This window comes from Condylura cristata, unplaced genomic scaffold, assembly GCF_000260355.1.
Source record: "Condylura cristata isolate star-nosed mole 26May11 unplaced genomic scaffold, ConCri1.0 scaffold00022, whole genome shotgun sequence".
Taxonomy (NCBI): Eukaryota; Metazoa; Chordata; class Mammalia; order Eulipotyphla; family Talpidae; genus Condylura; species Condylura cristata.
In genome coordinates, this window is record NW_004567123.1 from 4,267,033 (window position 1) to 4,294,940 (window position 27,908).

General features: G+C 36.4%; 1 protein-coding gene across 1 annotated transcript in view; it reads left to right on the forward strand.

Annotated features, from left to right (window-relative positions):
* The window catches only part of RALGAPA2 (Ral GTPase activating protein, alpha subunit 2 (catalytic)), a 285,916-nt gene that overhangs the window by 154,071 nt on the left and 103,937 nt on the right, over nt 1–27,908 (forward strand). Inside the window, exons 24-32 of the mRNA XM_012728090.1 lie at nt 706–834; nt 4,361–4,489; nt 5,404–5,462; nt 10,415–10,523; nt 14,862–14,972; nt 18,017–18,085; nt 18,623–18,760; nt 21,515–21,698; nt 26,462–27,230. Coding sequence (XP_012583544.1) covers nt 706–834; nt 4,361–4,489; nt 5,404–5,462; nt 10,415–10,523; nt 14,862–14,972; nt 18,017–18,085; nt 18,623–18,760; nt 21,515–21,698; nt 26,462–27,230 — 1,697 coding nt within the window. The remainder of the gene's footprint in view (nt 1–705; nt 835–4,360; nt 4,490–5,403; nt 5,463–10,414; nt 10,524–14,861; nt 14,973–18,016; nt 18,086–18,622; nt 18,761–21,514; nt 21,699–26,461; nt 27,231–27,908) is intronic.

Genomic DNA, 27,908 nt, shown 5'->3' on the forward strand with positions numbered 1-27,908 from the left:
GCTTCAGAGATGTGGCCTGGCCCTGGATGGCGTGAACACTTTCCAGTGGTGGATCCCTGGTTTGCCACAGAATGAAGCTGTGACTATCTCAGAATAGAACTGGGGTGAGGGACCACCCAGCCACCCACTGAATGAAAGCCCAGGAGTACAAGGTGTCTGAGCAGATGATGGTCTTCATCCTGCTCCACTTTGCCAGGCAGCTCCCTCTCTCTGGGGCTTGGAACCAGGCCGACTACTGCTCTCAACCTACCACTCCATCCATTCCTCTTGTAGCACATGGGGTTACCCAAAGAGTGAAACTTTTCATCACTATCTACTCTTATGCGACAGTGTGCCTTAACTTTTGAAAATTGAAGAAAATCAGAAGTGAGAAATTGAATACCGTCCTGGTTGTAGTGATAAATGAAGGTTTCATTCATATATCCACTTCAGCAATCCCCTAACTTGTCTGAAGAGTTCACCGTTAGGAAGAAGTACCTAATCCCAATGCCATGATTTAGATTTTGGCCAGGTCATCTGGCAGTTTACCTATAAAGTGGGTCAATAGCCCTAAACTAACTCCTCTCCCAGCACCCCTCTCAATAAAAAAATGTATGTGATCTATGTTCTCTTGGGTTATCACACAATGACCATATATTCAACCAATCTATTTTGAAATTTTGTCCTTAAAATTTACTGTTAATGTTTTCTTACATTTCCTTTCAGGATATTTTAAATACCATCATAAGACATTGCCCACCCCGATTTTTTTCCCTGGGTTTGCCTGGCTTCTCAATGCTGGTGGGGGACTTCATCACTGCTGCTGCCAGGGTCCTCAGTACAGACATGCTGGCGGTGAGTATGACAATGCTCAGCATCCAAACTCCCAGGAGGCTTCACAATCGCTAACAAGGTTCAGATTTCTCCACTCTTAACAGGTGTTGACTCATTAGTGCAATGTGAAACTGGGCTCTCGGATAGATGCCCTGGCAGCTGATGTGTGAAATTGTAGGATAAGATGACACACTGGTATTGGAAAGGCGTTTCATCAAAAGGCCAGAGTGTGAGGAATCATATCCTCACTAATATTTCAGCACATTCACACAGTCAGAAGCAAGACTTGTCTCTTAGAATCTTATTAACATTTTCCAGAAAATGCTGGTATAGACATAGGTGTCTGTAGTTAAAAAAGAATTTAAAGTGCACATAAGCAGTAAGGTTTTTAGTAGTAGTAGTAGTTGTAGTAATAGTAGTAGTAGCTGTAATAGTAGAAGTAGTAGTAGTAGTAGCTGTAGTAGAAGTAGTAGTAGCAGTAGAAGTAGTAGTAGTTATAGTAGTAGTAGTAGCTGTAGTAGTAGAAGTAGCAGTAGTAGTTGTAGTAGTAACCGTAGTAGTAGAAGTAGTACTAGTAGTAGTCGCAGCTGTCATTGTCATAAAGTTTGTTTATAATAAATGTAAATGTCTAATAGAAAATATTTTCTTAAAATATTAGAACACCAAAATTGTAACCAGAAAAGTATATATTTTCTTGTTAATGTGTCATAACATTGTGGAAGAATTCTTACACTGAAACATTAGAAACAAGTAGACCAATTGAATATTAAGGGTTACACAGAATTTATAATCTGTACTTTTGTTTCTACTATTAGGGAGATGTTTTAATGCCTTTTGAGAGAATACTCATATACTTTTAAATTTAAAGGACCTGTCACATTTGTGCTCTGTACACTACTACCTGTTCAGAGTCATTTTTTCCTCTTCAAATGGTGTAAATAAAATTACACTTACTGTTTTCCAGTATTTGTATTGAAATTATTTCACTATACAACTACTTGAATTTTGTTTGACACATCATTGCTCTACTTTTTCTTTGGTGCAGGGTAAATTCAAATTGCAACCCTGGATTTTTAATTAAATTGTTTTTGAATAACTTGTGTGACTGTTACTGCATTCTGGGGTTTTCATGTACTCTTTCATATAAGCATAAAAAGCAAAGGTAAGGGAAAAGTGCAGGAGGAAAGGATGAAAGAAGAAAAGAATAATAGAGGGAAAAAAGGAAGTACAGAATTTGTTCAACTTTTTTTTAATAATGACTCCATTATTTATTTATTTATTTATTTATTTATTTATTTATTCATACAGAGCTGGGGTACAGGCCAGAGATGCGGAGGGTGAGAGAATTCACCAGGGACAGAGTGGGGAGCAGAACATGCAGATCAACAAGTACACTGCTGAGGGGAGCAGCGGGCGGGTCAGGAGAGGTCTGCCACGCCATGTGGATCTCCTCCTCCGTAGCAGGCAAGGATCGAACTTGTGCGGAAGTGGCTTAGGCTTCTTTTGCAGTGCATTAACCTGCTGTGCCACCAGGGAGGGCCCAACTCCATTATTTTTTGTAAAAGATTTTAGAATAATATTTTTCAAAGGACCTTCAGATTTATTTTTATTCATTCAAATCAATACTGAAGAACAAGCTAGACAGGGAGGAAAAAATCATACTTTCATATTGAAAATTTTTTAATCACCATGAGCTTCTTTAAAAATCCTGGTGCCCTTTCTAGAGATAATATCAGGCATTATGCCCATTCTCTGTGACAATTTATGTTTAGATGAACATTGTTCTCTTGGTTTAATCTGGAAGTTTAAAATTGTAGGGCAATACTGAGAGATATTTGGGTGGGGTCTTCATGGAAGAAATGATACTGAAGGACAGACCAGAAGATGGTCAGTATTCACTTGATAAACAAAGACATAAGTGGCTACTCTTAATCTGAAGACAGTATTTATTCAACACCTACTAGGAAAGAGAATTGATTCTTTATAAATCCCGGCCCTTCTTAGGGATGCCACTCCTGCTGTGGTTGTGATGGTATCACTCAGGTAGAATGAGATGACAGTTGGCCCATGATTCCCTTCTGCTTGCCCCAATGCCTTTCTCAGACTACTCCCACTTTAGCCCACCCACTCACCCACCCACACCCTCCCCCCTCCAGTCCCTGGATCCGAACTCTCATGCTCTCCAGGTTCTATATGTGGGACCTCTTACAGCTCCACAGATTCCCTGGTGCCTTTGCCTTTATCATTCCCTGCCTGCAGTGTGACTCTTACCATCTCACCTCATTTCCTCATTCCATCTGCCTGGCTGACTTCTTCCTTTTGTGAATCTTAGCAACAGTTAATTTTTATCATGAAAATGAGATTTACACATGAAACAATCATAAACTGAATCACTTGCCTTTCTGACTCCACTTGTTTATATCCAACTGTATATCCTAACCATATTGAACAGAAAAATATTGATTCATCTTGGTTCCCATAGAATATCTGTGTGTGTGTGTTATATTGTCTTGTTTACCTGTGTGCTGATGAGAATGAAGCTAAAATATAACACACTGCTATGATTTGATCACAACCCCAGACAGCATAGTGCCACCTGAGTGGAGGAAAGCTCTATTTCATTTCATACTCCAAATGCTGACAAGTGTGGAAACTGTAGTTAGAAAGTGTCAGTTCATTCAGGGTCTGCCACTTTTGGGGTATGTGATACTGTAAAGCTGTTTAACCTCTCTGAACCTGTTTCACATATACACTGGAAATGATGCTAATCTAAATTTCAGTGGGTTGTTGAGGGCATTCCATTATGAAATGTTTGTAGAGCACTTATAGCCAGGCTGGCATAGAAAGGACTCTTTAAGTCTTACGCCATTGCAATTATTGGATAATAGTAGATAGACAGGAATGGATGGCTAGATGGATGATACACTTTTATAATCCTGTACCTTTTCCCAGTCTTGGCTAGCGGTTGATGCTAGTAAGTGTGGGCTAAAATGAAATCAGTAAAATGCCTTCTTTAATACATGATTACAGTAATGGACAGTGATTTTGTTTCTCACTTCTAGTCAGATATACATATCTGACGTACAAATGATGTTTTGTAAAATAGTTCTTGATGAAACAGTCTTTTTCTACCTTCTGACAACTTGTTGCAGTCATACTTCATTATGAATTTTTCTTAACTCTGTTGACAGCAAAAATAATATGAAGTTAATATAATTTACTTTGTTTTGTCAAGAACATTGAGACTAAAATATGAGTCATGAGTAAATCACTTGCCTTTCTCACTATCTGTAGACCAGTTTTTACAATGCTTGTTTATCCAACTATAGTGATATTTTCCATTCTTTGGGAATTTGCTTTTTCATTTAGGGAAAATTCTCTACTTACTCACCTGGGAGAAAATAACTAGGTATAGTTTAATATTTTTTATCTAGGATAAAACAGTTATCAGTTCCCTCTCAAAACCATGAAAAAGTAAAACGTGGAGCTTATCTAAAGTTTCTGACTTACAAATAGAAAATTGTGTGCTTCCCTTTCTTGTATGCAGGCGCCCCGTTCAGAAGCTCTCACCATTCTGGGTTCTCTTGTCTGCTTTCCTAATACCTACCGGGAGATCCCTTTGTTGCAGTCAGTGCCAGAAGTTAATGAGGTCATTACAGGAACCGACGATGTCAAGGTAAATAATGCATTTGACTGAATCCAAACTTTAGCATTTTATAATTTCAGCTCTATGTTTATTTCTTCCATTAGTATCTACTTATGCCTCAGAGTTTTGCTATATCATTTAAATGTTTCAGTAGTTCTTTTAGAAGGCTATTTAGAGGGATTTATATGTATTAGATTCAGTTAAAAGTGATTATTATGGTCCTCAGGGTTTTTGTTAAGATCTGTTTATTATGCCTGTGGATTATAATTGCACAATAAATTATCCTTTGTAATAATTTTATTAGTTTAATTATGCTGCACTAGCGCATCAAATGAATTTATAAGAAATAATTCAAATACACTCTATATTTGATCTCACTTTTTTACTGATTAAATACTCCTGCTAATTTGAAGTTCCAAATTATTCCTAGGAGAATAGAAGTTAAGAATTTATTCTCTCCTCAACTGAGGTTGGGATAAACAAACAAACAAAAATTTCAAATACCAGAATACATCTTCCTATCTGCCCACCTGCCTGCCTATCTATCTATCTATCATCTATTTATCTATCATGACTACAAGAGATAATCTGTAATGCATACAGTGTAATAGATATAATGTAATGAAATTAAAAGAAAATTGAGAATTTCTTTCTAGATGTCTCATTTGTTGCATACCCAGAACCGCTCATCTTTAAGCTAGCTTACTTGCCCAGAGTGGTAATAACCTCTGTACTGTATGGCCAGAGACCACCTTTCATGTTGCTTCCTAAGCCTGTGGTTCCCACCCTTGAAGTTCTCTCACCCTGATCATTCTATAGCTTCTATTGCCTGAAGCAGATCAGAGTATCAGAGAAACTGACTATAAAACAAAGCTTTTACTTTAACTTTAAAAAAATTTTTTTCTTTAAGTTTTTACTTAATTTACATATCTTTGTGTTTTTAGCATTACCTCATAAACATTTTACTGAAGAATGCCACAGAGGAGCCAAATGAATGTGCAAGGTAAGTGTTTAATAAAATGTAAACTATTTTAGAATTTTCATTTATGTTTAATGTTGAAAAACACTTGTTCTTCCACATTACTCTTATATATACTAAAAAGTATAAGAATTATGTCAGGGAAATACTTTACTTAATTTTCCTAAAACACACAATTACTAAAGTGAAAACAATAAGATGCAAAAGATTATATAGTACATTTTATATTAAAAAATAAGATTTATAGATCTGTAATGTATTCCTTATTATTTTAAATACAAAAATGGAAGGATAACTAAATAAACTTTTAAAATGATATTTGATGGGGTAGTGTCTCTCAATCAGAAGTGATTTTTTTAACCACAGCAGACATTTGGCAATGTTTGGAAATAATTCAGTTGCTTCTAGAAGACATGAGATTGTTGGAAGTCTGTGGCCATTATACAAGGTTTTCTGGGATACTTGCAGAATGAAAAGTTCCTGCCTTTTCTCCCCAAAGCTGAAAATGCTAGCATGGGGGAGTAGCCATTTCTAACCCTCAACTTACAGCGCTATCAACTTCCAGCCAGAAGCCTCACTTAACCCCTTGCTCCCTCCCAGGAATTGACTGATGCCTGCTCCCTCTGCTCTTTCCAACTCACTCTCACTCCATACAGGTCTGTCACTCATCATTGTCTTGTTAGGTCTTTGATAATTTGAAGTTTTTTTTTTTTTTAGTATCATCTGCTATCTTCAATTGAACTTTAGCCCAAATTTTCTACTCTGACATTACCAGAAATTAATTCATTATCAAGTTTATTATCACCCTGATAATTTTAAAATAACCTTGCAGTAAACTCAGTTACTTTGGCTAAATTCTATTGAGGAAAGTCACTTCTGGCTTGTAATTTTCTTCTCCCATTTGTTCCTTACCAGGCTTGATTACAAGTTATAATGAGTGAAGTGCTATTCTGTTCTCTAAATGAAGTCAACAAAAGTTTTTGTAAAGTCAGTTAATGTTCTTAGATATTCAGTAGATTTGATGGTAAAACTATCTAGTTCTGGTATTTTCTTCATGAAGAGATTAACTCTTAATTTTCTTCAAAGGCTTTAGGAATATTAAGGTGTTTTTTGACAGCTTAGGTAAATAAAAATTTTCTAGAAATTTGTCTGTTCCATTTAAGTTTGAACTATACCTGCAAACATGTCTCAATTATCCTCTTAATATCTTTTATCTCTATCACTTCTATATACTTTTTAATATGATACTTTTTGTGTAATCTCCTTTTCTCACTGGTCTTGCTAGAAATTTGTAAACATCTGTAAACATTATTAATCTTTTCGAAGAATGAACTTTTGTCTTTGTTCAGCCTTTCTATTTTAAATAATTTTTTATTTCCTACTTTCTGCTCTTTCTATGTTCTTTCTTTACATTCTACCAAGCCCTATTTTTTTTTAAGTTGCTTACTTAGAGTGTAAGTTCTCAATCTTGCTTCTTTACAAATATAAACAATATAGTTTATTTCTAGGTGCTACTTTATCATACATATTATTTTTCTTGTAATTCTTTTTCAGTTTCCATGATGATTCTTTGAGTCATGACTTATTTAGAACTAAGTTTTTTAATTGTTGAACATACGGTTATTTCTATTCATCTTTTTGCTAATTTTGTGGTTGAAAAATGTTATCTGTCTGATAATGACCTCTGAATGTTGATATTTACTTTATAATCCAGTTTATGTCCCATTATAGTTAATGCAAATGTCCCATATATTCTGGGAAAGTATATTTTAGATGTATTCTTTTTTACCTAGGTTAGTTTTTTTAAATTATATTCTTTAAATATTCCATACCCTTTATAATTTTTCTCATATTGATTTTATTGAGAGATGTTAAAAATCTCTTACTGTTATAGAATATTTCTCTTACATATTTGTGAATTTTTGCTTTTTGTATTTTGAAGCTACATTATTGGTTACATAGAAATTTAGTTATCATATCTCTGTGAATCCGATCCTGTATTGATCGATCATCTTTAAGGATGATTTGTTTTAACAACTGTTTATCTGATGCTGCTTTAGCTACTTTTATAGTTTTCTATCCTTTAAAGCTTAATTTTTCTGTATTCTTTGCTTGTATATATCTTTGCAAAAACTAAACATGCTTGATTTTATGCATCTATCCTCTCTGATTTCTACCTTTAACTGAAGCACAATTCTTTTGCATTTATTACAGTTACTAATATATACATGGATATAGGTCTGTAATCTAAGTTTTATTATTTATTTTTGGTCCTTCTCAAAATTTCTTTAATTTACTTTCCTTTATTTCTCCCCTGTTCTTTCCTTCTCCTCTTCCTTTCTCTTTCAGATATATTTTTCCACATTCCACTTATTACTCCTGGGTTTTATAAAAAATCACAAACTCTCAGTTCTTTTACAGTGTTAACTGTAGACATTTTAATGTTGAAATTAATCTGTTTTTACTCTTGAAATTAATCTGTTTTTACCCTTTCCCTGAACAATGCCAGGCCCTTACCTGATTTTCTGTTATATGACAACAGCTACTCCTTTCTTGTCTCCCTCTTCTGCCTAATCTCTGGATGGTTAGAGTGACTCACATTTAGGACTTTGTCTCTTCTCAGTGACTTTTCTAGATGGTGCTGTTTTTTCTAAACAAAATTGAATTACCACCTACTTTCTGATGATACTGAATTTATTTACCTGGCCCATTTTGTGAATTCCTTCTATATTAGACATAGTAATGGGCTATTTACCATCTCAATATAGATGTCTTAAGACATCCAGACTTAACACAAGAATCAAGCCAATGCTTGATTCTGCATTTCCTCTCCCTCAGACAAACAGTAGCTTCATCTACTCAAATGGATTTTCAATCCAAAAACTTTGAATAAATTCTTTAGTTTCCTTTTCTCACCCTCACCACTTTCAAATGTCCAACAAGTTTTAGCAATATTTTTGTCTCTCTCTCTCTTTTAATATAGGAAATCAAATTTCTGTGGAACTAAAAATAGAAAACAAATGTATATGATATGATCAGTTTTCCTTAGTTATCTATAAGAGATGTCATAGAATGAAATTAAGGTAAGTTTAGATAAGCAAACAAAGTGAAACATGAAAACTTCAAATAAGAGCAGCAAAAATTAAGCAAATAGAGTTACAATTGTGAATGACAATAGCTAAGAAAAAGAGAGGTTTTGTTATGTAAATTGGAGCATTATGAGATGGCATGTAACAAACCATTATCAGGAGAGTAGTATTAAAAATATAGAATAAAACTGAGAGTAGTACTGCCATTATCTTAAAAAAGAAAAGTATTATCTTGGTAGCTAAAACTCATTTGGATTGAGAAAGAAATAACATACTGAAGTTACAGAGAACCTTAGTGGACAGAAAACTCTAAGCATGGGAACAACTTAGAGTATTAAAATGTGCAAATGCTAAATAGAATGTAAAATGATAAAAAGAGAATAAGAATAGCTTGAAAATGCTATTTATAATCAAGGCTTAAAACTCAAAAGTCGTGAGGGGAGCTGAGATTAGAAAACCCTTGTATGGTTTACAAATGTTCTGCATAATGCTAATAGAGCAATAAAATGAAAGATCTTTTCACTTAACAAATTGTATTTAATTGGTAGATTAAGAATTCTAAAAATAAATGTGTGTTCATATACAAATGTGCACATGCATGCATGCAAAGGGTGAGAGACTATAACAGGAAAAGGAGGGTCTTCAGTTGGTGAAAATTGATTTTGAATATAGTTACAAATTATATAGGTTTTAGTGGGTTAAACAGAATTCTGTTAAACTGGAGAGAAAAAAGACTTTTTGAAAGAATATAGAGTACCTAGGTCTAAGATCATAAAGTGCCATTTCTTTGAGAATAAGCATAGAAATTGGCAAGAGAAGATAGGTTTGGAGAATTCTGTGCAGTAAGGAAGGTTTAGAAACATGTAACTCCTGTGTAATGCTGCTATTGGAGAAACAGAAAATAACTGACATGCCTTATAAATTGCTTTTACTGAATGAATTTTGGTGGAATAACATGATCTTGAAAGACAATTTAAGTAAACTTGCTATGTAACACATTTTCTGTCCTAATTTTAAAAGGTGAGAATCCAGTAAAATAAAGTATTTTTAAAGCCTTAAAATAATATTTAATATATATAATATATAATATTGCTGAATTATATAAAAGACAAAGGACATTTCAGTATGGAGAACTAAATGTATGTCTAGTTTGACATCAGTGTCAGCTTAGTCTTAAGAATACTGCTAATGTCTAGTTCCAAGTAGTGGTTTGAATCCACTTTTTGTTCTGAAAGTGAATAGGTTTGAGAGCAAGTAATTAATTTTATATGGAGACTTTAAGGGAAAAAATGTGATACCTTGATCATTGCAAAAGATAATTGAATATATTAATTCCAAATAGTATTAACATTTTAAATGGTTTAGAGTTATGAAAGGCAATTTTTAAAGGACTATGCGACTTAAAAATTATTTTATCTAACATTGTTTAAGGGAAATAGCAGTGGAACTCACTTTGAAAGTTGTTTTCAGATACTCTAGGATATTTTTTTCCTGTTTGTGGTAAGTACCATGTATTTTATTGTAAGGAGACCAATTATATAGCCAATTCCAACAATTTTCTAATCCATTTCTTCCTTAAATATATCTTGACACAATAAAATGTAATAAAAAGTTGGTTTCAGCAATAATAAGTAATATAGGGACTGTATAAACAGAATATACACCTCTTATTTCATTAATACTTAAGTACTAGCCTTTATCTAGTTCTTTATGTCCTGAAAACTAGTCTATTGACATTTATTTATTTCTTCTCTTAAGAAAACTTTCTGTTGCTTTATCTATAATTTTTCTATTTTCTATAAAAAGATTTAACATATTTGTAATTTGAAAATATCACAAAAAATACATTAAATATCATAAGTTGTTTTTTTTTTTTTTTTTCAAAAGATGCATTGCCATTTGCTCCCTTGGTATCTGGATATGTGAAGAACTTGCACAGTGTACAAGCCACCCTCAACTAAAAGAAGCTGTCAATGTGATAGGTGTTACTTTGAAGGTACTACTGGTTCATGATGTATATTTGAGGTATATCCCAGGTATTCAACCATTTTTAGTTTGAATTAGTCCCATCTTTATTTTGCTGGTCATCACAGAGCTGTATGATTCCAGTGTAGTCAGTTGAGCTTCTTTTGGTTACTGGATATCTCCTATGACAGGATACCTGTCATCTGCTGGTGGGGGTGATACGAAAGTGAGATTGCATGCCCTCACCTTCTTAACAGGACCAGGAAAAACCTGACAGTTTCTGGTCAGGAGTCCTGAGTGTGCTCACCATCAGCTAGGCCTGGGTAATTTCTTTTTAAAAGATTTATTTATTTATTTATTTATTCATTCACTTATTCATTCATTTATGCATGCGATGCTTACAGAACTGGGGTATGGGCCAGAGATGTGGTGGGTGAGAGGATTCACCAAGGACAGAGTGGGGAGCAGAACAGGCAGATTGACAAAGTATACTGCTGAGGGGAGCAGTGGGTGGGTCAGGAGAGTCTACCATGCCATGTGGGTCAGCTTCCTGGCCAGGGATTGAACTTGTGCTGCAGTGGCTTTGGAGAGCTTCATAATGTGGTGCTTTAACCTGTTGCGCCACCAGGGAGAGCCTGCCTCAGTAATTTTAAAACACCTTTCTCTCTTTGATTTGTTATTGAGAAGAACTGTATTTACAGGGCACTCACACTTGGCCAACATGTTGATAGTCCCTAAATACCACTTATTAACCTTTATGACAGTTCTTCCTTCCCTATTCTACATGAGAGCAAAGCAAGGCTCAGACAAATTAAATTGTAAAAATACGTGGGTATAAGTGACTGGAACTATCACTTATATGGGCTGTTAGGCCACTTCATAAACCAGAGCTCAAATCCCACCAGACTGGCTCCTGTTTAAATAGTGGGAATAGTTAGCATTGCTCAAAGCAGTGAATGCCCAGTCTCTGCCAGGTACTCTGCTTAGGGTTTATGGAAGTCTCAGTTGTGAAGTTAAGTATCCCATTTCACAGTGGAGGAACTGAGGTACAGGAAAGTTTAAAAAACTTTTTCAAGACTCTGGACCAGCAGCTAGGTCAAGCCAATTTCAAACCCTAAACTTGCTCTCTGATATCAAAATACAGGCTTTTTTCTACTCTTATCTGTTACCTGCCTATGCTGTTATAATAGTCACAGTCACTACACAGCTGACACTTGGAACAGTCATTGCCAGGCCTGTACCAGCCCTTGTGCCACAATGTTGTGCTTTAGCCCAAGGGTGCTATAAACCCAAAGGGGATTATAGGCCCTGCCAGCCTTTGTAGACAGATTTTCACCCACCTCTTCTCCTGGCCAAACTGGATTACCTCCTGCTCCCTAAGTATAGTACCTAACAACCCTCTCTGTCACTTTTGTCTTCTCTCCTTGCAACACCTGAGGGTGCCATTTATATCCTGAGTGGCAGAAAAATGATAGCTGCTGATTTCTACAGCAGGAATAGATAATTGACCCCACAAAGACATTGCTGAGGAGTGCTCTTGTTAGTCAGAGCAGGACGCTGACCTCTGCTCCTTAGAGCCACCCTTGACGTTGGAGGGTCACTGCCACCTCCACTTCACAGAAGAGGAAAGTAAGCTGAGTGGGAGCTACGGAGCTTTCCCAGGTCAAAAGACAGAGTCCTCTGGCTCTGAGTCTGGGCTTTTGCCAACTGCAATGTGAAAATACTCCTGCCACTCATTAAAGTAAAAAAGTTGGGTATCAGTAGTTTATCTATGTGAAATGTAATGTGTGTTAAATGTACATTTCTAGATTTAAAAAAATCTTAAAGTTGAGAATGAAAGAGAGATACAGATATAAAAATAGAAAATAGATAGAGGTTGAGTAGCAGGATATGAAATGAGACTTTTTTTAGTTTTTACAAATTTTCAAAATGTCTGTAATGTTTCAAAGTTTTGAAGAAAAATGTAAGGCATAAAAAAAAAAGCCTGCCATTTATTGAACCCTGCTCAGTCAGGGGTGTCCCAGCAATGTATGGCCTATTCCATCAAATCCCCCACCTCATAGATTCCTCTGCTCTCTCTGTTGTAGAAATCAAAAAAAAAAAAAATGGATGTGAGACAGGCCATGACCTTGCTCCAGCTTGAATTGCTAAGAAATCCATGAGCCAGGATTAGCCAATTCAATTCTCCCTTTAACCTTTATGAAAATGGGAAAACTCATCAACAAAAGTCCTGTCACTGGTGCAGCCCACTGCACCCTTCCTCTTTTGCCTGCATTGCTGTGCCCCCTGGGTTCCTTTGTAGTGCATGTATCTGAGAGGATCAAGAATAGAAGAGAAAGAATAGAGACAAGGGCAGGGGACAGCAGCCACTTTGAGGAGAGGTGCCTCAGGGAGACTTGGGGCTCCACATCCGGAAAAGAAATGAAAGGTGGAGGAGAATTGAGAGGGTTAGGTGGCAGGAAACTGGAGCCAGGCCCTTCAGAAACCTATGTCTAAGTTGGTCTTGGTGTTCCCTTGGATAATGGCTGCCATGGTCAGTGTGGACTAGCGAAATGCTCCCCATGGGGCATCAGTGAAAACCAGCCTGTGGCTACACAGTAAACAAAACAGTGTGAGAACAGTTCAACTGCCTGGAGACTTCCGCTCAGCTATCTTTGGCTCTGGTGGAGTAGTGTCTGAGTGGTAGAAGTGGCAAAATATATTCTAAGCCAGAGCTGTGCTTTACAGAGTTTCAGTAGGCATCGCACAGGGGAAGAGAAGGGCACTAGAATGGTGATGTGGGTTCAGAGTCATGCAAGCTGCTTGACCCTGTCTCCCAGGCAGCATGAATAAGAAGAGGGAGCTCCGAATCCCTGATGTTCAGCCCCATCTGCTGCTCCATCTCTTATTCTGTCTTAGGAGATAATTGACTGTCTCCTCCTCACCTCACCATGCTTTGTAGCCATAGAGTCCTGAACACTCCATCCTACCTGCTGTCTAGGCCACCTCTGACACAGCTGTTTCCCTCTGCGCATTACTGAGCCTCTGGGCCAGCTTCCCTGAGCCCTCCTACCACGGTGCCACAGATCCCACAGATCTCTGCTCTCCATATTGCCACCTGAGGAATCAGTCTCCACTCAGACCTGACCTCCTGACCTGGACTAGGGAACGTGGCATCCCATTCAGGGACACACACAAGCAGGTCTCTGCCTGCCCGAGACTGTCAGCTCCTCGTAGCAGTGACTGTATTTGCCCTGCTCATCTTGGCCTTGTGCTTTTAATTCATTGCTGGCACATTGTCAGTACTTTAGGAATAGGCACTAGAGGAGAGAGTGAATGGATGATTTATTCAACCCACCATTCCGTACAGCTCTCTGTGTTGTTAATACCACCCTCTTATAGTCCTCCAGAGCTACCTCTCTTGCTTCAATGCCTGTGTCTTGTCTCAAAAGAAACACAGGCTCCCTCTGCATTTTTTCAGGCCCAGCTTAGCTCTCTGCACCCTCCACAACACCATCTCTACAGTGTGGCCCTCTCACCTTCCCCCCTCCCAACACCCATAGCTGTTCTCACCTATGTATCCACAGCTTTCCTGAGCAAAGGACATACATAGGCTCAGCGATTAACTATCTCATCCTAGGCATTGAGTCTGGATAACAGTGTCATCCCAGGTTTGGCCAGGGAGAGAAGCACAGGGTACTCTCACCCCTTTCATGCACCACTGGCATGAAAAATTAGACAGCTGAGTGTCCATTCCCTTGTGAATATTATGTCACAGGAAACGGAAACACCCAGAAGGTCTTGGTGGTGACCTGTCTCAGAAAACATCTTAATGTAATTAAATATACTTGGGAATTATGGTCTCACCATCCCATTTTGTTTTCACTTTTCATGGTATGTATTACATGCAAATTAAGTTCAATTTCATAGGATAGAAAATTATTTGATCAATCTCTGTTTCTCCTGTGTAAAGTGACAATAACATCGATGTCACTAAGCTGTTAGTGAAGATTTATCAAAGGAAAAATGAATGAAAGTCTTGTAAGAGGTTCTGTATGCAGGTGATAATAATACACTGAATTTTGATTTTCTCTAATTGTCAAAAATTGTGTGACCTCCATGAACCATTTGAAATGATGGTTTCAGTTTCCAAATGATTCAAATGCGAGCTCCTTGTTTCTATAGAATGTTATGTAAATTAATGCAGTTAGTCTAGACAGGAGGCTGTTACAGAACAATCATCACGTATAAACTAACTGGCATTGGAATACATTTTTCATAAATTTACACAAAAAAATGCATCCCTGCGTGAAGGAATAACTGTTCTTTCTTAAGAATTATGTACTTGTCATGTTAGATTATTTAGTTTGGCTTTTCTTTCCATTCATAGTTTCCAAACAAAATTGTGGCTCAGGTAGCTTGTGATGTTCTTCAGTTGCTAGTCTCCTACTGGGAAAAGCTTCAGCTGTTTGAAACTTCTCTGCCTCGGAAAATTGCAGAGGTAAGCCTTTTTCTTATGATTTTTAAAAAGTTTTACTATTATTTGCTATTTTCATTGCTTATTAGAATTGATATTTAATTAACTATACATATTCAAACCATTATTGGAGAACTGACTATTAAATTGCCATGTGAGTCATTCATTCATTTTAAGGTTAAATTGCTTTGGTTCTTCTCAGCTGTGATCCCAGGCACTATGTGAAGAAGCCACCAGTGTTCTAGGGCGGAATCTTCCATTTGGGGAATTTGAAAGGCAGACGCTACCACAACAAAGAGACCTTTTGTAGATAGGACTTCATTCATCGAGAGTAATTTGGATGGTGCCAACAAGGAGTAGGCAGCTGCTCCTGATGGCCCTTCATAGAGATGCCGTGGGGGTACTCGTGTGGAAAACAGTAGCTTCTCCCAGACAGAAGACCACACTTTCTGCTGTGGCGTGATTACCCAGCTGAAATGAGGTGGCTGCTGTAATATACTCTGTGGGGACAACTGGTAGAGGAGAGGTGCACCAGGGACAGGAAGAATCAGCTCAGTGATATTCCCATCGAAGATGGGGACAAGGGGGTCTTTACTTGTATAGGAGCAGGTACCACCAGCCCCACAGGTGCTTGGTGGAAAGGCACGTCCGTTTTACTAGTTTTTATAGCTGCACTTCTTACAGATTCTCTGTTCTTTACATACTCCTTGATAATTCTTCAAGGAAAATTGATTGGTCCCCATGTGGAATTACATGAGAGAGAAGAAATATTACTGATTATTTCTCTCTACCCTAAATAAATTTTACCAGTGTAGCCAATTTGTTCTTTTAACAATACATCAAAAATCTTTGAATTTTGACTTTAAATGGCCTAGTGTGAAATAGTTTTCGACATATGAGTATAAGATAATGTAAGATGTAAAGTTTGGTTTTAGGATAACTTTGTAATGTAACATCATAATGGTTACTTGTGAGAATGAAGCAGTGCTAGTACACTAGGACAGCACATGGAAACCTGGGATAATTTATAAGGGAATTGAATGAGAGAATTTTCAAAATTATTTTTGCCTTTTTTTAATTCATTGTGAAAAGTGTGGAGATTGATGATAGAAGTCTTGTGAAATAAATACTCGTTTCTCTAGAACCCCCAGTTTTTACCATCAGTAAAATAGAATAGAAACTGGCCATTGCCTTCCAAAGTTTCAAGGTCACACATATTCCTAAATTTGCTTTGCTTTTTTTTTTTTAAATAATAGTTTATTTTTACATCATTTTGTGCCTTTTTCCATCTCAGCTGTAATCCCCATGGGTTTCCCATCACCAAATAACCTATGTGCCATAACCATAGTCCAGTACACTTCCCCCATTTTTTATCCCATTCCCCACTCAACCCCCGTAAACCGTCTCTGGTATATAGTTGTTCAGTATTAGTTTTGTTGTTTTCTTTTTCCCTTGGTCCCTTATGCTCCTACTAGGAGTGAAACCATTTGGTATTTTTCTTTTTCTTTCTGGCTTATTTCACTAAGCATGATCCCTTCCAGCTCCATCCATGTTGCTGCAAAATGAATGAGTTTATCTTTTTTGATTGCTGAGTAATCGTGTATATGTTTACCACATCTTTTTATTTATGCATACAGATCTGGGATACAGGCCAGAGGTTACAGGGGCAGTGAGAGGATTCACCAGAGACAGAGTGGGGAGCAGAACAGGCTGAATGACTAAGTACACTGCTGAGGGGAGCAGTGGATGGATCAGGAGAGATCTGCTGCGCCATGTGGCTCACCTCTGGGGCAGGGGTTAAACTCATGCAGAAGAGGCTTTAGCTTCTTAGTGCTGTGCTTTAACCCACTGTGCCACCAGGGAGGGTCCATTATGTCTTATTTTAATTGAGGTATAATTGACATAGAACATTATTAGTTTCAGTTTTTATATTTGTATACATTTTGAAATGATCACACAAGAATTATAGTTAACATCTATCACTATACATAGTAACAAATTCCTTTTTCTTATGATGAGAGCTTTTAAGTTTTACTCTCTTAGCAACTTTCAAATATGCAATGCAGTACTACCAATTATAGTATGCATTGCATTATACCATGCTATGCATTATATCTCTCATGACTTTCCTTATTTATAACTGGATGTTTGTACATTTTGATTCCCTTCACCCATTTCACCTACTCTCTTCTCTGTCACTCTGTCAGCAAGAAATTTGTTCTCTGTATTTATCAACTTGATTATTTTTGTTTTTGTTTTTGTTTTTTTAGATTCCACACATATATATGAATCATACAGTAGTTGTCTTTTTCTGCCTGACTTAGTATAATTCCTTCAAGATCTATGTTGTTTCAAATGACAAAATTTCCTTCTTGACAGGAATCTTCAATCCTCATTTCCTTCCCCCACAAACATACAACAGTTGGATATGTCTGTAACTTTTTTGAAGCATTCACATACATAAATACATTAGAACTTATTTTCAACATAAGATTTCATTACTTTTTATTTCTGAATGGTATCCCATTATAGATAATTATCCCATTTTCTTTATCCATTCATCTACCAGTTAACACATAGGTTGTTTCCATTATCTTTGCTATTATAAATAACATTGCACTGAAAATGACTGTGCTTATCATTCAAGTTAGTGTTTTCATTTTCTTCAATATATACCCAGAAGTGGAATTGGTGGATCATACAGTAGTTCTAGTTTTAGTTGTTTGAGGTTCTTCATTAGTGATTGGACAAATTTAAATTCCATGAACAGTGCACAAGAACTCTCTTTTCTCCATAACCTCACCAACACAAGTGCTTTCTTGTCTTTTTGATAGTAGTCAATATAACAGGCACAAGATGATAAATCTTACTGTGGTTTGATTTGCATTTCCCAATGATTAGTGATGGTATACCTATTGGCCATCTATATGTCTCCTTTGGAAAAATGCTTTTTGAGATCTGCTCATTTTAAATTGGATATAATTTTCTTTTGCTTTACTTATATGAGTTCTTTATTTGTTTTGGATGTTAACTTTTTACTACTTGACCGCACATTTGTTTTTATGCAGATTCTTGTGGCAACCATTGCTTTTCTTTTACCCAGCGCAGAGTACTCCTCAGTAGAAACAGATAAGAAGGTAGGTAGTATATTAACTATCTATTCTCTATAATTTATTTTTTTTAAAGATTTACTTATTTGTGCATACAGAACTGGGGTATAGGCCAGAGGCTCAGGGGCGGCGAGAGGCTTCACCAGAGACAGAGTGGGGAACAGAACAGGCAGATCTAGGAAGTACACTGCTGAGGGAGCAGCAGGCAGGTCAGGAGAGGTCTGCCACGCCATGTGGTCACCTCCGGGGCAGGCAGGAATCGTACTCATATGGAAGTGGCTTTAGCTTCTTAGTGCTGTGCTTTAACCCGCTGTGCCACCAGGGAGGGCCTCTCTATACTTGATTTTTAAAAGTGTCAGACTGATAACTAATGTTACATGAGGGATATCATTTTTCTATTGGCACTAACTATCTCTCCTGTGAAAACTTTCATGCATTTGTTTGGCATTAGTCTGCCTATTGAATAATTATTATTATGCCAGGACAATTTTAGCATCTGTAATAACCTGTAGTGAAGTGCAGTTGTGTTGTAACGTAAGCTACTGGGCCTGTTTTCTCTTCCAGTTTATTGTGTCCTTGCTACTGTGCCTCTTGGATTGGTGCATGGCATTGCCAGTGAGTGCCCTTCTCCACCCAGTGTCCACAGCAGCCTTGGAGGAACATCACTCACCCAGAGCCCCCTTACTGGATTATATCTACAGGGTGAGTTTCGAGCTGTACCTCAGGATTATAAATGTGGACTTAAGTGTCACCATGACCAAAATATGCTTTTTACATTTGCTTATTTCTCTATGCTCATTAGAAAAGGATTTATGATGGGGTTAACAGTTTGAAGGAATGAATAACTGAAAGGGTGAAAACAGAATAGTTGTAAAGAAGCAATAATTACTAAGTGATTGATATATGACTGCTAACGTTAAACAATTGCATTTTGATTGTATTTCTTCAATTTTCAGGTAATATGATCTGAATCTACTTTTTTTTTGAAAGAATTGTTTTAAGAATATACACAGCCTTAGTTTGATAAAGCATGTTATCAAAGGAAGAAAAATGTATAATGACCTTTAATTCCTTGCTTTAAAAAAATATAAGAAATAAATAAATCACTTCAATATAATTAACCTTGTTACAGCACATAAAATATATGGGTTTCACTCCCTGTTAGTGATTAGTGGCCTTTACTGTAGATCCTTCTATATATATGCATATGCACATACACATATACATACTACCCTTCTATAGCCATTCTTATGCAAAACCTGATTTGTTTATGCATAGATTTATCATTTGTGTGTCCACTAAATAATTTTTATTTTTCAATAGTTCTGTTGGAGATTTTTAATAGTTCTGGACAGTTCTATTGGAGTTTTTCTTTCTTTGTTTGTTTTTTAGTAACAACCTTTAATGTAAAAATAAGAGATTAAGTCAATAACTGATGACTAATACTTTAGCATGTATTAAATTAAAAAAAATACAGTGGTTGAATATTACTGAAAAAAATTACTATGTATTTTTAAATGGTGTAATCAGTGCTCAAAGATTTTAATAACTATGTTAGGATTAACTTTATAATACTTTTTTCATCTTTTAACTTAAAACCTATATGAAACTTGGCTTAAGTCAAGTAGCCATAATTGCTTAAATTCTTCCTTTTGAACTTACTTCTTTCCTTAAATCATTCTTAAAATTGCTTATTGATATTGAAGTCACTATATAGTTAGCATAATTTCTACATTTATTAAATAACTGTTGTACTTTTAAGGAAAACTTTTTATGGAAGAATATGTGCCTTGAAAAAACTGCAAAACTTGATACATTTTCAAAAGGCAAGCACCAGATCCCAGTTCTAGACACAGAACATTCTTAGCATCCCAGAAGCCCTTATTGTGCCTCCTCCAAATCACTAACCCATCCACATATCCAGGCATAACCACTGTTCTATCAGTAATAACAGCATACACTAGTTTTCCCTATTATTAAACTTCATATTGTTAGACTCATATGTCTTTGAGTAAATCTAAAGTGCATCCTTCTCTCAACATTATTTTTGACAGATTCTTTCATATTGTAAAGAGTTGTAGTTTTTTCATGGCTACTTAGTATCATACAGTGAGAATAAATCACAATTTATTAAGTCACATGCTATGATTGATGGACATTTGAATAATTTAGAGTTTGGGACCATAAAAATATACTCTGTAATTTACTCTGTACTCTATTCTAGCATGCTTTTTGGTATTCCTATGTATGCATTTCTGTTGGATAAATACCTAGAAGTAGAGTTTGTAGAATATAAAAGCAGGTGAATGCTAAATAATTTTTCAGATTTATTGTTGGTACTTTACATAATCAACAATAGTGTATGGGAACTGCAGCTGCTCCATATTCTTGCTAATACTTTGCTATTTCATAGGTACACTTTGGTATTGCATTATGGTTTTTCCATTTACTGTCATTCTTTCAATAGCAAAAGCCTGATGATTATATGAGTAAGAAAGTACCATAAGAATTTTTCTATACAACTTTTTTTGCTAGGAAAAAACATATTCAGGTGACTGTTCTCTGCAAACCACAATTCTTGGTACTTTTAACCATGTGCAAAGTTAGTTTCTCCAGTCCCTGAGAAACAATATACATAGGAGGAACCGAATTTGGAGACCATCAACCTACCTGACACAAGCCCTGTGACTTATGGGCACATCAAAAGTAGTCATCTAAAAAGAGTAAATTTATTGTCCATAAATATCTTTAATCCAAAAGATTTCCTTTCTTTCTAAAGCATTACTTTGGTTTTAATAAAAATCAGGTTTTTTTATTTATGATGTAGAAATAGAATTTAGTACAAATTTATAAGTTCATTTTATACATTTTTGCTTACTCAGAATGATTTGCATTTGTATGGCTTATATGTCTTCAAGTATAAACAGCAGTAAATAGAGCTTCAGCAAACTACAATTTGAAACAGCCAGTGAGCTTTTAGGAAAATTAATCTTGTGAAAAATAAGACCAGGTTAAAAATTATACTAAGTTAGCTCTTCCAATTTATGAGGTCAAGAGATACTAATTCAAATTCATGCATGATTATGGAATACACTAGTGGTCTCTATTAATTAGTTCCATTCTGCCCTTCACCTTGGGTGCTGGTTGTCTAGACTGTGACTTCATCTGATTTAGTTTTCTACTTGTGTTGCCTCTGGTAAACCGGGGTAGAAGAGCAAAATAAGCATGTTTTTACTTTTGTTTTTTGCTTCAAGAATATATTTATTGGCACTGAAGTAAATATAGCAAAAATAAACATAGTAATAGCAAGAAGATAGTTTAGAATAAAAAAGATTCAGTGATTACAATTATTAACAAGTCAGAAGCCTACCTCCTAAGTACTTTGACTTGGACAGATTGTCGGAGACGAGAGTTTGGTAAACTTTTATGACATCTATTCCCTTCTGTTTTTCACAGGTTCTACACTGTTGTGTGTGTGGTTCGAGTACATACACACAACAGAGTCATTATACACTGACCCTGGCTGATCTGTCATCCTCAGATTATGACCCCTTCCTGCCACTGGCAAATGTGAAGAGTTCTGAGCAGCTGCAATATCATTCATCAACAGATTTGGGCAACCTGCTTACTGTTGAAGAGGGTGAGAGTCTTCAGAATAGTAATTCTTGTGGTCAGGAAAAGGAAGGATTATAGCCTTTGCCTATGCTTGCTGTGTTTTTTCTGTTTAATCTAGTTATTTGAATCCTGGTTTCTAAAGTCCTCTGTGATAGCAAATTCTTCCTTCCTTTTTTTATTTCCTGTTTCGTCTCCTCCCTTCTCTTTTCCTGGATTAGTTGAATTTTGTTTTACTGAGAAATTATGTCTCAGACCCATGTGACCTAAAAAAGAAAAAGACTCATTTCCTTATATCCAACAAACTTTATATTTACTGGGAAAGACCAGTTAATGCTGGACTTCTCTGGGGTTTTCCCATGGAGAATGGCTTAAGCCAGACTCAGAAGCATGTACACACTTTGAAAGGAATTCATAAAGTGTACCATACTATGAGAGCATTAGGAAGCATGAAATAGGGTTGACTTGTCATAGTTTGAGGATTGCTCCTTTCAAAGCAGAGGGGCTATTTTGAAGCATGTGGGTATCAGCAGGACTTAACACCACTTAAAATGATAAGAGCCTATCATAGGAATCTGAGTCTAAATTTGGATATGATAAAATTACACAGAACCAAACAACTTCAAAGAACATATAAAACTAGTCAAGTGAAAACTGATAAATTGTATGGATGTCAGTTTTCTGGTTGTGATATTATACCATAGCTATGCAAAATGTTACAATTTGGGTGAAAGATATTGGGGATCTCTATATTTTTTCTTATAAGTGCATGTGAATCTTAAATTTCTAAAAGTTTAAAGTCTTAAAAAATATAAGTTTGGAGCCCTCCCTGGTGGTGCAGCGGGTTAAAGCACCGCACTAAGAAGCTTAAGTCACTTCTGCATGAGTTCGATCCCCGCCTGCCCCAGAGGAGATCCACATGGTGAGGCAGACCTCTCCTGACCCACCCGCTGCTCCCCTCAGCAGTGTACTTCGTCTATCTGCCTGTTCTGCTCCCTACTCTGTCTCTGGTGAATCCTCTCAACCTCCACATCTCTGGCCTATACCCCAGTTCTGTACAAATAAATAAATCAATCTTTAATATATATATATATAAAAGTTTGGAGTGTTAGAATATCCAGCCTTAAAGAAAAGGAATGAGGGACTGTCACCAGGAGAGCAAAGTCAGGGAAATGGAAAAAACCAAGAGTTATTTTTAGGAGCTTAAGGGAAGAAAATGAGTAAAAAGCTACAAAAGCTGAGCAATGTTGGGTACTTCAGAAGCTCAGGGAGTCCAAAACAGAGCAGTTGCATTTCCCAGCAACCTGTTTGGTAGTGAGTTTTGCCACATGATATGGGTAGAGCAGTTTATTCTATAGCCAGATAGCATGAGCAGGTGACCTGCGAGGTGGCGCTTCAGAATCCAGCACAGGCCCTTTTATGGCACTTTGGTGAAGAGATTAAGCACAGATCAGGCAGTGGATGGGGGAGGTGATTGGCCAGGGCAGAGCTTTCAGATGCTATCCTGCTTTAGCTGACAGAAAAGGATAGGTAAGGGTGAGGAGGAAGAGGACAATAGAGCCCTGCAGTGAGGAGACCAAGTTCCCAAATTATAAAGTGTTTATCCTCTGAGGTTTTGTTTTAGAGTAACATAAAGACTGTCATTATAAGTTGTGTAGCTGGTAGATGATACATGGCCAGAATGTACAACACACACATACCCATGTGTCCTCTTGGCTCCCTTCTTTTGCTTAATTATTTAATTGCCTTTTCCTAGAGTTCATTGTCCTTTTAAATTTGAAAGTTTCTTGACTTCTTTTCCAGTTAGAAATATATTTTTAAATGATCAAGAGTGACCCTTGATCTGTTTCTTTTGTTGTTTCCTACTTTGCAGTACATCTTACAAGAAAATTATCTTTCCTAAAGTTATTAATTTACACTCATCATACATGGCTATGCCTAAGTTCCTCACTTATGACTAGTCCCTTGAAAACAGCAGCATTAATATGTTAGTGTAAAAAAAGGATAACTCTGAAAATGGACATTTTAATTTTGGTACCACTTTTCTTTTGATGTACTAACACTGACTTGAATATTCATTCTTCAGAAAACTTGAGGACAGTATGCAAACTTTTCCTAACAGGTCTGCAGCACTAAAAATAATCTTTTATTTTGCAGAGGAGTTTTCTAATTTTTAATTTATATTTTAAATAACAAAGGAAAGAAGCCTAGAAACATACTAGTATGCATAGCCATTCTCTGAGTGCTACTTCCCAGTAAGGGTAAAGAGGAAAATAAAAATAATAGCTTAGGAATTTTAGGTTAAATGTGCTTGTACTTGAGTTTTCTTTTCTTATTCACTGTCATAATAACTCATCAATCATAACCAAACCATTTCTACTCAGAAAATGTTTCCAATAAGCAATATTTATTTTTATTTATTATTTTCAAGTGATTCCTTCAAAGACCATTATCTACTATTTACTGTAATTACTACTTTGAAGTAGAGTTACAACCATGAGTCAAGTACCTACAGCTGAGGTGGCTTCTGGCCCAGTTCAAGGAGTAGCTTGCACATGTGCTCAATTGTGTGATTGCTAATACCTAATTTCTTACAAAGGGAGAGGACAAACTTTTAAAAATGAAAGTTAAAGGGCAATCTAAAATTACCTTTTTATATTTCATCTCTAATTTTAGAAAACTGAAAAAAAATATTTAAAAGGTATTTGTCATAGTTTGTGGAAATCATGAACTTGTTCTTCATTAATGAAATCTGGATTATTTTTCTTCATTTTGAGCAAACTGTCAGGCAGCTGATTTTGCTGAAGTCTGTTAATCCTTTTTTTTTAAAAAAAGATTTATTTATTTATGTATACAGAACTGGGATACAGGCAAGGTTGCAGGGGTGATGAGAGAATTCACTAGAGACAGAGTGGGGAGCAGAACAGGCCGACTGATGAAGTACACTGCTGAGGGGAGTAGTGGGCGGGTCAGGAGAGGTCTGCCACACCATGTGGGTCACCTTTGGGGCCAGGGATCGAACTCATGCTGAAGTGGCTTTAGCTTCGTAGTGCTGTGCTTTAACCCGCTGTGCCACCAGGGAGGGCCCCTGTTAATACTTATTTTACAAATATTATCCTTTCTTACTTCTTAGCACCAAAACCATATTTTTGGTTTTTATTGAATGTGTTCTGATTTTGACTTGACTAGTGTGAATCCAGGTTAATTTCCCACTGGAGAACTCAAAACACATTCATTTAAAACAAAAATTATTATATCCATCTCAAGTTGAAAGCACAAAACTGAGAAAAGTTGTTTTTCTTGTTTTCTGCATTGAATTTTATCAAATTAGAACTTTTTTGTTATTTTCATAATCTACTGTAAAATGCCATCCCCACTCAGCACTGGGCCCCTAGGTGTGTTGGGACTTTAACACTTCTGATGGCACATACATTCACATGAAATAAGAATGAACAAGGAACATCTGTAACTTTGGAAAGTTAATATGAACACAAAAGCAAACACTTTCATAAATCAAGAAAATTAGTTGATGGCTTAAGTTTTTCCACTATATGAAAATCATGTACACTTCCACAAGGATTGGGAAGAAAACAGTTAACTTCAGAGATTGGTGTAGATGCTCTCCTTTGCTTCTAAAAGATGAGAATTTTTTAAATATAGAATTTCATTTCACATACTGAATGAAAATAATTTCGTGCTCATTGAAAAGGAAGATAATGAACCCCCAGAAAGTCAGGACAATCTTGTTAGTTGTCACACAGAAGTTCCTAGACTCCAGGATTTGATTGCTTCTAGGATTTAAATGTCATACAATTAATGTTTTATAAATAACCCAGTAGGATTTTTAATGTCTGAGAGGATGGCTTTTTCAAATGAAAAAGCATATTTATAGGTATTTACATTTGATTTTTTTGCATTCAGAATTTACAAATCAAGTATTCCCCAAACCTTTAAGCCCATATTCCAGATCTTAGTTTATTTAAATGGCAACATTTTTATTAAAATTAGGTTTCATTTTAATTGTTCTTAGATTAATGCACAACTCTGTTCTAAATTTGACAGATTCAAATTTTTCTATGTACCCTCAAGTTTAAATAGTCATTTAGTGCATATTTGTGGATTTAATATAGGTTTTACTGTTTCTCATACCTCAAATATTTTATGAGTTATGTTTACATGCTACTGTTGTCTTCCCGTACATTTAAAATTTTAAATTGTTTGTAAATAAGTTGCTCTTGGACATTTAATTATCAGCTACAGATTTACTTAAAGCCTTCCAAGTATCCCTAACTTACTCATATATCAAATTCTCTCAAATATTTAAAATGCCCTAGTGATAAAGCATAAACCACCACAATGGCTTAAAAGCAGATTGCTTCATATATATAAGCAGCCACAGGTTTCATTCATTTCCTTATCATTATCTGCCTTTACCCCACTGATTAGAGAGGTCACTCTATCCCCAACCCCAAGCCCTGCTCTCTGTGTCCTCTTCAACTGGATTCAGACTCCATAGAGCTTCTGGAGCACTCAGTCCTTTAAGGACAGGACCTTTCTTTTGTATTTATTACTATATCTACAGATTTCTAAATGTCCCTTGAATAAAAACTTCATGTAAGTAGATTTTACAATCTACTTAAAACATGCTTTGAAACTCTCAAAATGAAATTAAGTGAAAAAAACTCCAGATTAACTAAAATATCAACAATTCTAAGTACAGATCAAAATCTGATTGTGTTCAGTTTGAATTTTTACTTTCTATCACCTCTCTGTTTCTTCGCTGCTGTTCAGAGAGGAAGAGAAGAAGTATCGAGCTGATCCCTCTGACTGCACGGATGGTCATGGCCCACCTGGTGAACCACCTGGGCCACTTCCCTCTCCGCAGGGGCCCCGCTGTGCTGCACAGCCTGGTCAGCGAGAACCATGACAATGCTCATGCAGAAGCCACTGAACTCTCCTCGGAAGTGTTCCGGAGTCCAAACCTGCAGCTGTTTGTTTTTAATGACAGCACCCTCATCTCTTACCTTCAGACACCCACAGAAGGACCAGCAGACGGGTCTCCAGTGGGTGCTCTCTCTAATGTGAGAGTAATTGTGAGGGATATCTCAGGGAAATACTCTTGGGATGGGAAGGTTTTGTATGGACCTTTGGAAGGCTGCTTGGCACCCAATGGCAGAAATACATACCTGATTTCGGGCTGGCATCATCAAACATTTGGATCTCAGAAAGATTTTTCTCAAATTGAAGAGGGAGATGATGTCCTCGACAAATTACTTGAAAACATTGGCCATACAAGTCCTGAATGCCTTTTACCATCTCAGTTAAATCTAAACGAACCTTCCCCACCCCCATGTGGAATGAACCTTGATCAAGAAAAAGAAATCATCAAGGTTATTTTGCGTCAGAATGCACAAGAAAACGAGTATGTTCAGAGGTGTAGCTCCAATTCAGCCATGAAAGTCACCAGCCAGGAGCAGCCCACACCAGTGGAGCCCCAAGGACCCTTTTACTTCTGCAGGTTGTTGCTGGATGACTTGGGAATGAATTCTTGGGATAGAAGGTAATAGTATACTATAGGTCTTCAATTACTTGTCATTTTGATATGATTGTTCCTTTATCGTTTTGGAATTGGGGAAACAGAGAATAGGAGTAGATATTTTTCTCTATTTTAGCATTTATAGTTTATTTTCTGCTGCTGAATTAAAGTTAGAAATAAAATAGATTGTGCTATTCTGTGGCAGATTAAATTCCAGACATATGTTGTATATTTTAAAAGGTACCAAACATTTTCTGTATGTATGGATGTTTAATTATGCTGTCTGTTACTGCTTTTGTCTTCACAAAAGTTGTGAATGGCCTATAAGGATGAATAAGTCACAGTGTCATCTTAAGTCTGGTGAGAAAGGTAGACTCATACAACTCTGGTGAAAGATAGCATTATACAAGAGTTCAAGATCAATAACTAAGTCCAGTGGGGAGTGATAGTCTTGAGCTACACCCTGATGGTGGAATGGAGTTTTCAGAAACAGAGGTGGGGAAAAGAGATTGACAGCAGACCTAACAGTGAAGGCATAACCATCCAGTGGCACTACATAGTAATGGATGTAAAGGGACTTTAAGGCTTTTGAATGTCTTAGGGAGAATGAAGGCCATTCTGAGACTTCCATCTCAAATCTTTTTGTGAAGGAGACAGGCAATGGACCAATAGATGTATAAATGGAATAGGAAGGTTTGCTAA